Source organism: Odocoileus virginianus, unplaced genomic scaffold, assembly GCF_023699985.2.
Source record: "Odocoileus virginianus isolate 20LAN1187 ecotype Illinois unplaced genomic scaffold, Ovbor_1.2 Unplaced_Scaffold_33, whole genome shotgun sequence".
NCBI classification, from domain to species: Eukaryota; Metazoa; Chordata; class Mammalia; order Artiodactyla; family Cervidae; genus Odocoileus; species Odocoileus virginianus.
Window position 1 is genome coordinate 303272 of NW_027224295.1, and position 17641 is coordinate 320912.

At 37.7% G+C, this 17641-nt stretch overlaps 1 protein-coding gene across 1 annotated transcript; it reads right to left on the reverse strand.

Moving 5' to 3' along the window:
* Positions 1-3297: 3297 nt before the first annotated feature.
* LOC139033689 (importin subunit alpha-4) lies at positions 3298-7411 on the reverse strand. The gene has a single exon (XM_070463138.1). It carries the CDS (start codon positions 7350-7352, stop codon positions 5787-5789), a length of 1566 nt encoding a protein of 521 aa, XP_070319239.1. The 5' UTR covers positions 7353-7411; the 3' UTR covers positions 3298-5786.
* Between the last annotated feature and the right edge of the window lie 10230 nt (positions 7412-17641).

Consider the following 17641-nt stretch of genomic DNA (forward strand, 5'->3'; position numbering starts at 1 on the left):
ACCATGTTGTCCTGTGTTGTCCCCTTCTCCTCCTGCCTTCAATCTTTCCCAGAGTCAGGGTCTTATCCAATGAGTCAGTTCTTCACATCAGGTGGCCAAAGTATTGGAGTTTCCACTTCAGCATCAGTCCTTCCAATGAATATTCAGGATTGATTTCTTTTAAGATTGATTGATCTGCTTGCAATCCAAGGGACTCGCAAGAGTCTTCTCCAACACCACAGTTCAAAAGCATCAATTCTTTGGTGCTCAGCCTTCTTTATGGTCCAATTCTCACATCCATACGTGACTACTGGAAATACCATAGTTTGACTAGAGGAACCTTTATCAGCAAAATAATTTTTCTGCTTTTTAAAATTCTGTCTAGTTTGGTCATAGGTTTTCTTTCAAGGAGGAAGCATCTTTTAATTTCATAGATGCAGTCACCATCTGCAGTGATTTTGAAGTCCAAGAAAATAAAGTCTGTCACTGCTTCCATTGTTTCCCCGTCTATTTGCCATGAAGTGATGGGATTGGATGCCATGATCTTCACTTTCTTGAATGTTTAGTTTTAAGTCAGCCCTTTCACTTTTCTCTTTAACTTTCATCAGGAGGTTATTTAGTTCCTCTTCACTTTCTGCTATAAGGGTGGTGTCACCTGAATATATGAGGTTATTGATATTTCTCCCGGCAATCTTAATTCCAGCTTGTGCTTCATCCAGCCCAGCGTTTCACATGATGTACTCTGCATAGAAGTTAAATAAACATAGTGACAATATACTGCCTTGGCATACTCCTTTCCCAATTTACCAGTCCATTGTTCAATGTCTGGTTGTAACTATTGCTTCTTGACCTGCATACAGGTTTCTCAGGGGGCAAGTAAGGTGATCTGGTATTCTTTAATTTTCATTATCTTTGCCTATACACATAACAGTACAATAACCATTATAAAACATAGCAGTTCCATATAGATACATTCATTCTATTTTGTAAAACACTAAAAGTGAAACAAGTGGCACTGGAAAAGCCCTTATGGAAATCACAGTCTCACAGAAAAGTGACTAAGCAATTGCTAAGGAGTGACTTATTGGTTTTTCATTCATCAAATGATGAAACTCTGAAAAGAAGAAGAAATTAAGTACTCAAATGAAAATGGAGTGAAGAAGACTTAAGGGCAAGTCACCAGCACCAGGTAAAGTTCAGAAGTGACTAAAAGCATGGCCTGGGCAGCTACTCCTCCAGAGCAGGTGCAGGTGGGTGTGAGTTAGACAGGGTGCAAAAGGAGGCAGGGACCACGTCTTAAAGGACCTTTATTTATCATGATAAGGAGTTTGGATATTATCTTAGGAAGCATTGAAAACAAGGAATGATTTTAAAAGGGGACAAACATAAGCATTTCTTGTTTTAAGCAAATCCCTCTGTTGGTGGTGTCTTTCATTCTTCTTCTTGTATCATCATTACCAGCCACAGTATCAGTCATATAGTAGGTATGCAAATATTTACTGGAAAAATGAATACCTGTACGATGAATATTTTTCTTCACAACTGCTTTCTCCCTTTTGTTTTTCCATCTCTATTTTCTTTATATCTATGAGCTTGGGATTTTTGTTAAAACACTTGAGAAAATTCACATATTAGGATAAATTGTTTGAAGATAATTCACAATTATTTCATTTCATTAGATGGCACATTCAATAACTGCAGTTTGAATTGCTACACATCTAGCTTTTTCCCCCTTACAACTTTACAGATATTAAAAGGCATGAAAAGAGGTTAATTCCAGGTTAACCTGACCCAGCAGTTTAAAAAAGCATTTTAGAAGATTTGATGGATCCTGAGAGTGATACATATATTAAGCCAGATATTTTGGAGGCCCAAATGCAAATGCATGGGTTGTAAACTACCATGATTTTGTTTAATTCTATTTTGCTAATATTTTTAATAACATTTGCAGTGAAAGACAGAATCAATATCTATCACATTATTTTCTTATTGATTTAAATATTCTTTTCTATTTCCTAACCAGTTTCACCACCTGATTTTTAGAACTGAGAGATTTAAAATGGAAAGGGGCCTTAAACAAGAAATTAGATTGTTTATCTTTTTGAAATTCTTCTCCTACCCTTCCTTCCAAGAGGCCATAATAACTATAATAACCATAAAACATACATTTAATACTTTTGTCACACTTAATACATACCAAACTTTGCTAAGCTAAAATTGTCATATTTAATCATCACAACAATTTCTGAGTTAGTTGTATTGAGCAAAATACAGAATAGATAATCTAGGTTTATCTGATTAAGTTACTTGTCCTAAGCTAAACAGGTCTCTGGTGGTAAAACTGGAATTGAACCTTGGTGTATCTGACGACAGAATTCAGTGGACAACCTATACTTCATGTAGTCCATTATATCTATTTAAACAATCATTATCAACTTATCTACATAGTACTAGACAAAAAGATGGGAAATAATTTACCTAATGACATTTTGATCTTGACTTAACTGTGATTAGGAAGATCATATGAGTTGTGAGAATCCCTCTGCATTTACCTGTCTTCCTCAAAAAAAAAAAAAAAAAAAAAATCCCAGCTATGATCAAGACAAAAGGCCTGACCCAAGCACTCAAAATTCTCAAAACCCTCTTAATCTCCTGCTCAACTCTTTCCTCCTCTAGGAAACCTGAGATTCCAAATAACCCTATGATGTGTTCCAACACATAGAGGTAACTCTGTTTACCTCTCACATTTGAATTTCACTTTTCTGTGTCCTAGTAATTATTTATCTGTCTTTCCAAATAAAACTTGATTTATAATATTCAGGGCTATTTGGACCATCATATATTTACTGGGAGTAACCCAGTGCCTGACATACAGTAAATGGTCAAGAAATGTTGGCCAACTGAGTAAACTGATGTCTTGGAACTGATGAGTTTTACGTTAATTTCAGTTTAAACAGCTAACTTCTAATGTAGTTATCATCCAACAATCCATTGTATTGGTTACATCCCTAAATGCCTGTGTATTCATCCCCTGACTCCCCTTTCTACTGGGAGAATCCAATGCTATCTTATTCCACTGTATTCTTAGCATTCAGTTCTATTTAGAGCAAGGTCTCCAATTTCTTTATTTTTATTTGTTTACCAATTTCTTTGATCCTTATTTGACATAACTTCAAGAGTTATCTATTTATCTATCTATCTTTCCCAGGTGGTGTTAGTGGTAAAGAATCTGCCTGCCAATGCAGAAGTTAGAGACACAGTTTCAATCCCTGGATGGGGAAGATCCCCTGGAGGAGGAAATGGCAACCCACTCCAGTATTCTTTTTTTTTTTTTTTCATATTTGATAGCAGCTTTTTTATTGGTTACAAAACCTAAGCCCATATACAAAATTAGGAACACATTTAGATGCCTCTTTTGAAAGAACGTTTTAGTCTTTTTTAACTGAGTTTAAAAAAAATAAAAACAATGCAAATTTTCAACACTGTTTTGAAAACGTAAAAGTGCAGCAATATACTTAGTTTCCTTTGTCTACGAAATGATGCAATTCCAATTCCAAACCGATAGGTCACAACAAACTGGATCAAGCCAATGCACACGGACGTCTGCACTACTTGATGCTAATGTTCACTTATGTTAGTTTGCACTTAAAACACAAGAGGAAATAGGAGTCGGCACAGTAGAGGCCCAATTCAGTCTCAACGTGTGCAAAATTTAAAAGGTAACTGTCAGTAACTATGGGGAGTCCAGAAGGAAGTAAACTGGAAGGGGTATAATTCACAATATCAAGAAGATTTGGACTTTAAGGGTTTCACCGAAGTTTGTGACCTTAATTAGCTTTGACTTTATTACTCCTACTTTTAGTGAACACCACACAGTTTCAAAAATTTAGACCATGGTGTCTGAACAGGATGCAGTTACCACATGAAGCTTTAACTCAAAATTTGGATAAAGAAAAAAAGGCACAATGAACTTCAACTCAATTTTATGTGCACAAGAGTTGAAAAGTCTGAGCCACCTTAAAGAGAAATTGATTCTAAAATTTATAAAACCTATAAATAATCAGAGGCCAAACCACTATATTAAAACAGATTCTCTAGCAAGTAAAAATCTTGCATTTTAAACATACGCTTGTATCCACTTTAGATACAAGACAAAACTCACTCTTTAAAGTGGCTCCACCTTGGCAGATACATATATTTGTAATGAATGCACACCTGCTATGTGTTGTTTATCAGTGAAAACACCCCCGCTGATTCACAAAGCTCTGATGGCATGTGTCTCATCTTCATCACAGTAAATACACCCCCTCCCATCGGATAACTAAATTAGTTTCGATTTCCTATCCCTTCACATCAACGCGTTGGGAAATTATACCCAGTAAACAATAGCAACAAAACCATTCCTGTGACAGCACAAACTGTTCAGTTTAAAAAATTTCAAATCCATATTCTTTCATTAATAACTGGGTCAGACAATTTACCAAAAGCAATGACTTTACACAGTAATACCAGATTTTTCAGAATTACTTGAAGATCACTGCAAATCAGATTTATATTAAATAACTGCAGATTATTCCTGTAGGCAGATCCTTGTCTGAATCTTTTTATATGTGAATATGCTTTTAGAGTAGGATCTGAATGAACTTCCCAATACTCAAAGAATGAAGTTTTATGACACTTCTAGATAGTTGCTGGTTTGTTGCCAACCACATTATCAAAAGCACTGGTTACTAAGTAAAAAATATTTTAAGACTAAATTACAGTAAACATGAAAGCTCCACAGTTTAAACCCAATATAAATCAACCATATCCAATTATCAATTTAAAATGAAAAATATTAACTCCTGAAAGCTGAAAGCAAGGTTTTCTTTTTTAATATCACCAATGGGTACTTTAGACCTTTGTGTTTTTTTGGTTTTATTTATTTGTTTATTTTTCTTTATGGTCAGGGATTCTTGCTTTCAACTTAAACAGAAGTTCAAGTCCGTAACAGGTTGCAGCTCAGGTAAAATACCATGCACAGCATTTGATTACTTCAAAACAGCAGGAACACACAGGCTGAAGTGAGTGGTCAAATAGGGCTTGCTGTTCTCAAAAATTAGGTATAATGGCGAAAGCGTTACCATCCATAGCTAAAGTCCTTCCTCCAACCCTGGCTTCTGAGGCAGATAACAAACACATCAATTACTGGTAGATGAAGCACAGTTTTTTAGAACTTATCTGTTTAATCAATAACCAAGTTTCTTTTTTTTTAAGTTACTTTTTGTTTGTGTCAGTTCCACCAATGAAAATCATTTGGCTTGTACTTTTAAAATCTATTCTTCCACATAAAGAGTATGAAAATATGTTTGTGGAGGACAATGATGGAGGCTCAGATCAGACTGCACCTCTTTAAAGTCTTCCAACGCGTGTATGTGTCATACCAAAGTGTCTTGATCCACAGCGCACCATTTTCCAAAGGAGTATCAAGTGGGCAGCTGACATGCCACCACTACGGAATATTCTAAACTGGAGACTGCAGATGTCAGCGTGTGGCACCAGGGGAACGGGGGAAAGTAGGGTAGTCGAGATTGTTAAGGAGAATTCTAAAACAGTTTAGGAAATCATGCATATGCATTTACAGTCCATGTGGATAGTGACTTTTGGCAACTGCAAAGTGACTGAGACATGGCTTGCTTCAGAAGCATCAAAACAAAGAGGCATGTATGTCTTGGAGCCTTCGATAGTTGCTGTTGCTCTTGTCGTTTTGGTAGCCATCTGGTGGTGCTTCGTATTCAATGTGGGATAGATGCTGCACTCAACTGACTTTAAAAATTGAATTCTTTTGTTTGAAGGTTGGCTGTTGGGTCAAAGTTGTAGGTACCTCCTTGTGTTGCTTCGGGAATGAGGCTAGGATCTTCATCAATATCATCACCAGAGAAATACTGATCTATGATTTCAAATGCTAATTTATATATGTCTTCATTTTCATGTTGCTGTAAAACTTCAATTTTCTCCAAACCTCCACATTCTTCTATTATTTCAGCTATTGTGCTTGCTTCATCACCAGCCATTATCAGAATGTTTTTCAGACCATCCAGAACCACCTGAACAACTTGAGAATCTTTTACTGACAATAAATTACAGAATGGTGGTATTACATTCTGCTGTACAAGGTATTCAACTTGATCTTTTCTGCCACTTATCGTCAAGTTGCTAATAGCCCAAGCAGCTTCTTTTTGTGTTCCAAAGTCCCCCTTGGCAAGCTGATGAATAATCATAGGAATTAATCCAGCATCTATTACAGCTTGAACTTGTTGCTGGTTGCCTGCTGTAATGTTGGAAAGGAACCACACTGCTTCCTTATTTATCTTCTCTTTTGGGTGTGATAGGAGGTTTGGGAAGTGTGACAGGACATCGCAGTTGAGAACAACCTGGGTCTGTTCATCTGTACCTGTCACTATGTTGCCAACTGCTCTGAGTGCTGCTGTTTGAACTTTTACTTCCTGGTGGCTCAGAAGGGGCACAAGAAACGGCACAACCCCTGAATCAATAACCATCTGTATCTGCTCATTACCTCCATCTGTCAGGTACGACAGTGCCCAAACAGTGTCCACGAGAATGTTTATATCTGTATGGTATATGAGGACACATAACGCTGGCAAAATCTCCTGAACTGTCTCCATAGGCGGTGGGGGGTCCTTATTCCTGCAGAGATTGACAATGACCCATGTGACGTTCCGAAGGAAGGTGATGGGAATGGAGGGATTGATGAAGGACAGAAGAGGTTTGACAACTCCCAGTGATATGACATAATCTCTACATTGAGGACCATCACCTATAATGTTTCCCAAAGCCCATACTGCTTGTTCACAAACATTCTGATGTGGTGAATGGAGAAGTCTTAGAAAAAGAGGTACGGCATTAGACTGTACAACAGCTTGAGTCTGTGCAGAGGTTCCTGATGCTATATTAGTTAATGCCCATGCAGCTTCAAACTGTAATGAAGGATTATCATCCCTTTCTAGACATTTCACTAGAATTGGTAAAATCCCAGATTTTATTAGGTCATCAATTGGTGGATTTCTGTCACTGGATAAAAGCTTTCTTGCAGCCTGGACAGCACTCAACTGGACCACTGGGTTATCACTTGTGGCATTCTGCAATATAGCTTCTAGTGTTACATTTTGTGCTTTAAAATCAGCATCAACATCTGAATCTTCTAAACTTTCCTCTTGGGGAACATTTCTTTTTTTCAGTAAGTGTTCATCTCTTTTGTTCTTTCGCAATTCAACTGTCACTTCATTTCTGTGTCTTCGCATTGTCTCCACATCTCGGCCCTTATTCTTGAAGCTCTTGATGCGGTGGTTCTCCAAGCCGGGGTTCTCGGCCATGGCTGCGCGCGGCTCTGGCGGCGGCTACTCCTGCGGCTGCGGCGGCGGCAGCGAGTCTCGGCGAGCCCACTCCAGTATTCTTGCAGGGAGAATTCAATTAACAGAGGAGCCTAGTGGGGTACAGTCCAAGGGATCACAGAGTCAGTCATGACTGAGCATTTGAGCCACATCTAAATATCCATCTATTTATCTACTTAAAGGCTACAGGAGGTTTGTATCAGGAAAAGTATAGAGATTTTGAGTTTATTATTATCCTTTTCAATTTCTCATGGGATTGAGGGTCAAAACTTTGCTTTCAATGCACTGTAGCCTGCCAGATTCCTCTGTCCATGGGACTTTCCAGGCAAGAATACTAGAGTGGGTTGCCATGCCCTCCTCCAGGGGGTCTTTCTGACCCAGGGATCAAACCCACATCTCCCGCATCTCCTACACTGGCAGGCAGATTCTTTACCACTGAGAAGCTATCTACAAAATTGTAACTATATGATATAATTCAATAAATATTTACTGAACAGCTGAATCATCCTGAGGATACAAAGAGGAGTTATATTAACATATTACTTAGATATGTTGGAATAATAAATGTAAGTACTACAAGGAAGTATGGGCTCTCCAGATGGCACTCAGTTCAGCTCAGTCGCTCTACTGTGTCCAAATCTACAACCCCATGAACCACAGAACACCCGGCCTCCCTGTCCATCACCAACTCCTGGAGTCCACCCAAACCTGTGTCCACTGAGTCAGTGATGCCATCCAACCAACTCATCCTCTGTCGTCCCCTTCTCCTCCTCCCTCAATCTTTCCCAGCATCAGGGTCTTTTCAAATGAGTAAGTTCTTTGCATCAGGTGGCCGGAGTATTGGAGTTTCAGCTTCAACATCAGTACTTCCAATGAACACCCAGGACCGATCTCCTTTAGGATGAACTGGCTGGATCTCCAGATGGCATTAACAGTAAAGAATTCACCTGTTAATGCAGTGGTTATAAGTGATGTGGGTTCACTCCCTGGGTCAGGAAGATACCCTGGAGGAGGAAATGGAAATCCATGCCAGTATTCTTGCTTGGAGAATCCCATGGGCAAAGGGCTACTGTTCATAGAATTGAAAACAGTCAGACAGAACTGAAGGGACTTATCCCACGTGTACAAGGAAGTATAAATAGATGAATATTGTGGATATTTCCAACCTACTTTCTCTTCATTTTTCTGAAAAAAAATTTATTGAGAACCTCTTATGTACCAGGAGACAGGGATCAAGACCATCCCCATGGAAAAGAAATACAAAGAGTCGAAATGGTTGTCTACAGAGGCCTTACAAATAGCTGTGAAAAGAAGAGAAGGTAAAGGCAAAGGAGAAAAGGAAAGATATACCCATTTGAATGCAGAGTTCCAAAGAATAGCCAGGAGAGATAAGAAAGCCTTCCTCAGCAATCAATGCAAAGAAATAGAGGAAAACAACAGAATGGGAAAGACTAGAGATCTCTTCAAGAAAATTAGAGATATCAAGGGAACATTTCAGGCAAAGATGGGTTCGATAAAGGACAGAAATGGTATGGGCTTAACAGAGCAGAAGATATTAAGAAGAGGTGGTGAGAATACACAGAAGAACTGTACAAAAAAGATCTTCATGACCCAGATAATCACGATGGTGTGATCACTCACCTAGAGCCAGACATCCTGGGAATGTGAAGTCAAGTGGGCCTTAGAAAGCATCACTATGAACAAAGCTAGTGGATGTGATGGAACTCCAGTTGAGCTATTTCAAATCCTGAAAGTTGATGCTGTGAAAGTGCTGCACTCAATATGCCAGCAAATTTGGAAAACTCAGCAGTGGCCACAGGACTGGAAGGTCGGTTTTCATTCCAATCCCTAAGAAAGGCAATTCCAAAGAATGCTCAAACTACCACACATTGCATTCATCTCACACACTAGTAAAGTAATGCTCAAAATTCTCCAAGCCAGGCTTCAACAATATGTGAACCGTGAACTTCCAGATGTTCAAGCTGGATTTAGAAAAGGCAGAGGAACCAGAGGTCAAATTGCCCATATCTGCTGGATCATTGAAAAAGCAAGAGAGTTCCAGGAAAACATCTATTTCTGCTTTGTTGACTGCACCAAAGCCTTCGACTGTGTGGATCACAACAAACTGTGGAAAATTCTGAAAGAGATGGGAATACCAGACCATCTCACACACCTCTTGAGAAACCTGTATACAGGTCAGGAAGCAACAGTTAGAACTGGACACGGGACAACATGCTGGTTCCAAATAGGAAAAGGTATACATCAAGGCTGTATATTGTCACCCTGTTTATTTAACTTACATGCAGAGTACATCATGAGAAATGCTGGGCTGGAAGAAGCACAAACTGGAATCAAGATTGCTGGGAGAACTATCAATAACTTCAGATATGCAGATGACACCACCCTTATGGCAGAAAGTGAAGAGGAACTAAAAAGCCTCTTGATGAAAGTGAAAGAGGAGAGTGAAAAAGTTGGGTTAAAGCTTAACATCAGAAAACTAAGATCATGGCATCTGGTCCCATCACCTCATGGGAAATAGCTGGGGAGGCAGTGGAAACAGTGTCAGACTTTATTTTTTTGGGCTCCATAATCACTGCAGATAGTGATTGCAGCCATGAAATTAAAAGACACTTACTCCTTGGAAGGAAACGGAATTAGATAGCATATTAAAAAGCAGAGACATTACATTTCCAACAAAGGTCCGTCTGATCAAGGCTATGGTTTTTTCCAGTGGCTGTGTATGGATGTGAGAGTTGGACTGTGAAGAAAGCTGAGTGCCGAACAATTGATGCTTTTGAACTGTGGTGTTGGAGAAGACTCTTGAGAGTCCCTTGGACTTCAAGGAGATCCAACCAATCCAACCTGAAGGAGATCAGTCCTGGGTGTTCATTGGAAGGACTGATGTTGAAGCTGAAACTCCAGTATTTTGGCCGCCTCATGCGAAGAGTTGACCCATTGGAAAAGACCCTGGTGCAGGGAGGGATTGGGGGCAGGAGGAGAAGGGGATGACAGAAGATGAGATGGCTGGATGGCATCACCAACTCGACGGGCATGAGTCTGAGTGAACTCCGGGAGTTGGTGATGGACAGGGAGGCCTGGCGTGCTGCGATTCATGGGGTCACGGAGAGTCGGACACGACTGAGCGAGTGAACTGACTGACTGACTGATTATGTACCAGGCACCATTCTAAGTACTAAGGACTACATCAGTGAACAAAATAGACAAAGATTCCTACCCTCACAGAGTTGAGAAGTAAAAATTTTAATAGTCATAAGTGCCAAAGAGAAAAGACTAAATCTGGGAGAATTACATCAAGTATTCAAATATGGGATAAAATCATAGTTAAAGTGGCCAAAGGAGTGACCAGAGGAGTTTGGCATGCTGCCAATCACTGAGTCAGACACAACTTAGCGTGTGAACAACAACAAAATGGTCAAAAAGTGCTTTTCTGATAAATCAATTTTGAATTGTTGGCTCTTTATCATCAGCTCAGATGGTAAAGAAGCTGACTGCAATGCAGGAGACTCAGGTTCAATCCTTGGTTCAGGAAGATCCCATGAAGAAGGCAATGACAACCCACTCCAGTATTCTTGCCTCAAAAATTCCATGGACAGACTGCAGCCTACCTACAGTCCATGGGGTTGCAAAGAGTTGGACATCTCCTGAGCAACTAACACAGCAATATTAAACAAACACCTGTAGGAGATAAAGGAGCAAGTCTTAGAAATTTAGAGGAAGAGTATTCCAGACAAAAACTAAAAATACCATGAAGTAGGTGTGTGCTTAGGGCATTTGAGTAATGGCAAGACAGCTAGTGTGGCAAGGAAGAGGTGACTTTCAGGAGATGAGGCTGGAAGAATGGTCAAGGCACCAGATGGTTTTCCACACCCACCCATACATGTGGTCCTTCCCAAGGCTGTCTCCTGAGTTCACTTCCTCATCTTCTAACTCTTTAGTTTTACTTCAGATCCATTCCCAAGACTCCACTGATCACAAACTAGGCAATGTCTATATAGAAGTTCCTAACACAAAAACAATGCTTGTTAGATTCTCCACATTAACATCAGATAGTACAATTGGTTCAAAATATTAGTTATCAAACTGTAAAAGTTAAAGTGTACTTTACCATCCAAATATTAAAAGCTAATTATTTAATTTAAATGTAAAGCAACATAGTGCTTAATAGAAGGCATTATTTGAAAGCAACCAAATATGCTTGAATTTTGATAACAAACATTATAAATGAGTGGTGGTCTTTAAACTCATTGCCATGATTAATACCAATAGTAAATAGAATAAAGACTCAAAATATTTATTAAGTCACTTCCAAATATTTTCAAGAGTTTATAAATGAAACTCTCTTAATTATTAATCTGAATGCAGAGTTCCAAAGACTAGCAGGAGAGATAAGAAAACCTTCCTCAGTGATTAATGCAAAGAAATGGAGGAAACCAATAGAATGGGAAAGATTAGAGATCTATTCATGAAAATTAGAGATACCAAGAGAATATTTCATGCAAATATGGGCACAGAAATGGTATGGAATTAACAGAAGCAGATCCTCTTCCTTCCTCTGGGGCCCCCCTCCACCTTCCTGTCACTCATTCTCCTTCTGCCCTCTGTGGCCCCCTCTGTCGTCCAGGATTCCCTCGAAGGGCACCCTTTGACCATGTATATCTGGCAGGTGCAAGAGAGAGGAGAGGAGATACAGCCACCTGACAAGGAGACGGTGCCTACAAGTGTGGAGGAACAGGAACCCGCCAGGGGATCCCCCCATCACTCAGTCCTGGGGTGCCCCCTGGTGCCCTGGGCCTGATACTCTGGAGGACACCATGGCTGGTTTCAGTCCTTGCAGTCCAAGGGACTCTCAAGAGTCTTCTCCAACACCACAGTTCAAAGGCATCAATTCTTCTGCACTCAGTTTTCTTTATAGTCCAACTCTCATATCCATACATGACTACTGGAAAAACTATAGCCTTGACTGGATGGACCTTTGTTGGCAAAGTAATATCTCTGCTTTTTAATATGCTGTCTAGGTTGGTCATAACTTTTCTTTAATTAAGGAAATAATTAAATTATTATTATTATTTACTCCTTTCAAATTAAGGAGTAAGCGTCTTTTAATTTCATGGCTTCAATCACCATCTGCAGTGATTTTGGCAAGCCCAGAAAAATAAAGTCTGACACTGTTTCCACTGTTTCCCCATCTATTTCCCATGAAGTAATGGGACCAGATGCCATGATCTTAGTTTTCTGAATGTTGAGCTTTAAGCCAACTTTTTCACTCTCTTCTTTCACTTTCATCAAGCTCTTTAGTTCTTCTTCACTTTCTGCCATAAGGTTGGTGTCATCCGCATCAGAATCAGTATCAGTTCAGTTGCTCAGTCATGTCCGACTCTTTGTGACCCCATGAATCGCAGCACATGAGGCCTCCCTGTCCATCACCAACTCCCAGAGTCCACCAAAACCCATGTCCATCAAGTCAGTGATGCCATCCAACCATCTCATCCTCTGTCATCTCCTTCTCCTCCTGCCCTCAATCTTTCCCAGCATCAGGGTCTTTTCAAATGAGTCAACTCTTCACATCAGGTGGCCAAAGTACTGGAGTTCCAGCTTCAACATTAGTCCTTCCAATGAACACCCAGGACTTATCTCTTTTAGGATGGACTGGTTGGATCTCCTTGAAGTTCAAGGGACTCTCAAGAGTCTAGTTTATTGTGATCCACACAGTCAAAGGCTTTGGCATAGTCAATAAAGCAGAAGTAGATGTTTTTCTGGAACTCTCTTGCTTTTTCCATGATCCAGCAGATGTTGGCAATTTGATCTCTGGTTCCTCTGCCTTTTCTAAAACCAGCTTGAACATCTGGAAGTTCACGGTTCACAAAAAAAAAATAATGAAAAAATAAAAAAAATAATAAAAAATAATAAAAAATAAAAATAAATAAATAAAAGGGAGCATAACAATATCAAAGAATAAAAATAAAATGAATTTAGAAAACTGAGTTTTTAGAATTTAAATTTTTAGAAAACTAAATAATAAATAACAACCCCTTGAGGATGAAACCAGACTCCAATAGCAAACAGAGGGAAATAGATATATATTATTATATATTATATCCTATAATTATAGTAATAATATCAACATAATCATTATATATTATTAATTAATATTAATATAATTATAGGATATAATATATAATAATATATATTTATTTCCCTCTCTTTGTTATTGAAGTCTGGTTTCATCCTCAAGGGGTTGTTACATATAGACTTTTATATTTTCTAATGTATCTGTTAGTTTTCTAAATTCATTTTAGTTTTATTCTTTGACATTGTTATGCTCCCTTTTATTTTTTTATTATTTTTGTCTTTACTATTGGAACTTAGTTTTACTCTCTAGTGCCTGTTTCATATAGCTTCATATTTTCTCTAACATATCTGTTAAATTCTAAACTTACTATATTTTTGTTCTTTTAGTATGCTTCTGTTTTTCACCGTTCTTTTTTCTGCAATGCCCTGCTGCTTATGGGATCCTGGTTTATGGGCCAGAGACCAGGCCTACGCTCCTGTGGCTGGAGTGCTGAGAGCCTGAACTGCTGCACTAACAGAGAATATCGGGCCCCAGGGGACATAAATCAGAGTATGGTATCCCTGAATTCTACATTTCAATACCAAGACCTGACCCTATCCAACAGCCTGCAAGCTCCACTGCTGAAAACCTTAAGCCAAACAACTAGTAAGATAGGAACAGTCCCACTCCTCAAAAATAAATAAAGAAAATGACAAAAAAAATATGCTACAGATGAAGGAGCAAGCTGAAATAATATAAGACCAAATAAATGAAAAGGAAGTAGGCAACTCACCTGAAAAAGAATTTAGAGTAATGGCAGTAAAGAAGTTCCAAAATTTTGAAAATAGAATTGAGAAAAATGGAAGACATATTTAACATATTTAACAGGAATTTAGAAGAAATGAAAAACAAACAGCAATGAACAACACAATTACTGAAACTAAAAATGCTTTAGAAAGGGATCAATTGCAAATAACTGAGAAGAGTGGATAAGTGAGCTGAAAGGTGGAATGACAGAACTGCTGAAGAAAAAAATTAAGAAAAAGGAATGAAAAGAATTGGAGACAGTCTCAGAAATATCTGGAACAGTATTAAACACACAAACACTAAAATTATAGGGGTCCCAGAGGAAGAAGAGAAAGAGCTTGAGAAAATATCTGAAGAGATTATAGTTGAAAGGAAATAACCACCCAAGTACAGGAAGTGCAGAGAGTTCCATAAAGGATAAACCCTAGGAGAAATACACCAAAACACATGCTAATCAAATTAACAAAAAATAAATACAAGGAAAAAATATTAAAAGTAGCACGAGGAAAGGAAAAAACAAAACAAAACAAAACAAAAAAAAAACAGCATACAAAGGAATTCACAAAAGGTTATCAGCTGATTTTTGAGCAGAAACTCTGTAGCCCAGAAGGGAGTGATAGAATATATTTAAAGTGATGAAAGGGGAAGACACCTACAACCAAGAATACTCTGACCAGCAAGGAACTCATGTAGATTTAACAGAGAAATTAAAAGTTTTGCAGACAAGCAAAAGTTTGGAGAATTCAGCACCATCAAACTAGCTGTAAACAAGTGCTAAAGAAGCATTTCTAGGCAGGAAACACAAGGCAAGAAAAAGATCCATGGCAACAAACCCAAAACAATTAAGAAAATAGCAACAGGAACACACATATAAATAATTATCTTAAGGGTAAATAGAAAAAAATGTCCCAACCAAAAGACACAGACTGCTTAAATGAATACAGAAACAAGATTCATGTATAGGTTGTCTACAAGAGACTCATTTCAGACCTAGGGACACATATAGACTGAAAGTGAGGGGATAGAAAAAGATATTCTATGCAAATGGAAATCAAAAGAAAGCTGGAGTAGCAGTATTCATATCAGACAAAATAGGCTTTAAAATAAACTGTTACAAGAGATAAACAAGGACACAAAATAATGACCAAGGGATGAATCCATGAAGAAGAAATAATAGCTATACATATTTATGCACCCAACGTGGTAACATCTCAACATGTAAGACAACTGTTAACAACCACATCAGATCAGATGGATCTAATTGATATCTACAGGATATTTCATACAAAAGCAGCAGAGTACACTTTTTTTCCCCCCTCAAGTACATATGAAACATTCTGTAGGATAGATCACATATTGGATCACGGGAATCAAGCCTTGGTAAATTTAACAAAACTGGAATTGTATCAAGCATCTGTTCTGACCACAACAATAATATTAAATATCAATTACAGGAACAATGCTGTTTAAAAAAAGTGGAAGCTAAAAAAAAACATGATTCTAAATAACCAAAAAAATCAAAAAGAAAATGTAAGAAAAATACCTAGAAATACATAACAGTGAAAACATAATGACCCAAAACCTATGGGATGCAGCAAAAGTTTAGAGCAATAGAACCTATCTCAAGAAATGAGAAAAAAATCAAGTAGATAATCTAACTTACACCTAAAAAAACTAGAAAAAGAAAAAAAAAAAAACAGTAGAAGAAAAGAAGTCATAAAGATCAGAGCAGAAATGAATGAATATGTAATGAAGAAAACAAAAGTCAAAGATCAATACAATTAAAAACTGCTTCTTTGAGAGGATAAATGAAAAAGAATGGAAGAATACACAAAACAATAAAATTAGAAATGAAAATGAAGAACTTAAAACAGAGAATGCAGAAATATAATGGATCAAAAGATACTACTACAAGCAGCTATATGCCAATAAAATGGACAAGTTGTAAAAATGGACAAATTCATATAAAACTATAAACTTTTATGTTTGAACAAGGCAGAAACATCTTTCAACAAACAAAAGCCCAGGACCAGTTGGCTTCATAGATGAATTCTACCAAATATTGAGAGACAATTTAACTCAATCTCTTCCAGAAAATTGCAGAGGAACGAAAACCACCAAACTCTACAAGCCCACCATCACCCCGATACCAAGACAAAACAAAGATATCACTGAAAAAGAAAATTACAGGTCAATATCACTGATGAACGTAGATGCAAAACTCCTCAACAAAATTCTAGCAAACAGAAGCCAACAACATATTAAAATGATCATACATCATGAACCAAGTGGGCTTTATCCCAGGGATGCAAGCATTCTTCAACAGTCGCAAATCAATCAATGTGATACACCACATTAACAAATTGAAAGAAAAAAAATATGATTATCTCAGTAGATGCAGAGAAAGTCTTTGACAAAATTAAATATCCATTTATGATAAAAACCCTCCAGAAAGCAGGAATAGAAGGAACATTCCTCAACATAATAAAAGCCATATATGATAAACCCACAGAAAATATTATCCTTAATGGTGCAAAATTGAAAGCATTTCCCCTAAAGTTAGGAAAAAGAAAAGGGTGCTCACTCTCACCATTACTATTCAACATAGTTTTGGAAGTTTTAACCACAGCCATCAGAGAAGAAAAAGAAATAAAAGGAATCCTGATTGGAAAAGAAGAAGTAAAACTCTCACTGCTTGCAGACGACATAATCCTCTACATAGAAAACCCTGAAGACACCACCAGAAAATTTCTAGAGCTAATCAATGAATAGAATAAAGTTGTAGGATCTAAAATTATCAAACAGAAATCCCTTGCATTCCTATACACTAGCAATGAGAAAACAAAGAGAAATGAAGGAAACAATTCCATTCACCATTGCAATAAAAAGAATGAAATACCTAGAAATAAATCTACCTAAATAAACAGACGACCTATATATAGAAAACTAAAAAACACTGATGAAAGAAATCAAAGATGACACAAATAGATGGAGAAATGTACCACGTTCATGAATCAAAAGAATAAATATTGTGAAACTGAGTATACTCCCCAAAGCAATCTATAGATTCAATGCAATTTCTATCAAGCTACCATTGGCATTTCCCAGAGAACTAGAAGAAATAAGTTCACAATCAGTATGGAAATACAAAAAAACTTGTATATCCAAAGCAGTCTTGAGAAAGAGGAATGGAACTGGAGGCATCAACCTCGCTGACTTCTGACTATATTACAAAGCTACAGTCATCAACACAGTATGGTACTGGCACAAAAACAGAAATATAGATCAGTGGAACAAAATAGAAAGCTCAGAGATAAATCCACACACCTATGGACACCTTATCTTTGACAAAGGAGGCAAGAATATACAATGGAGAACAGACAATCTCTTTAAC

What these genes read in the sequence shown, in the direction of transcription:
- LOC139033689 (XM_070463138.1), bottom strand. Translation starts at nt 7,352, where the DNA reads ATGGCCGAGAACCCCGGCTTGGAGAACCACCGCATCAAGAGCTTCAAG.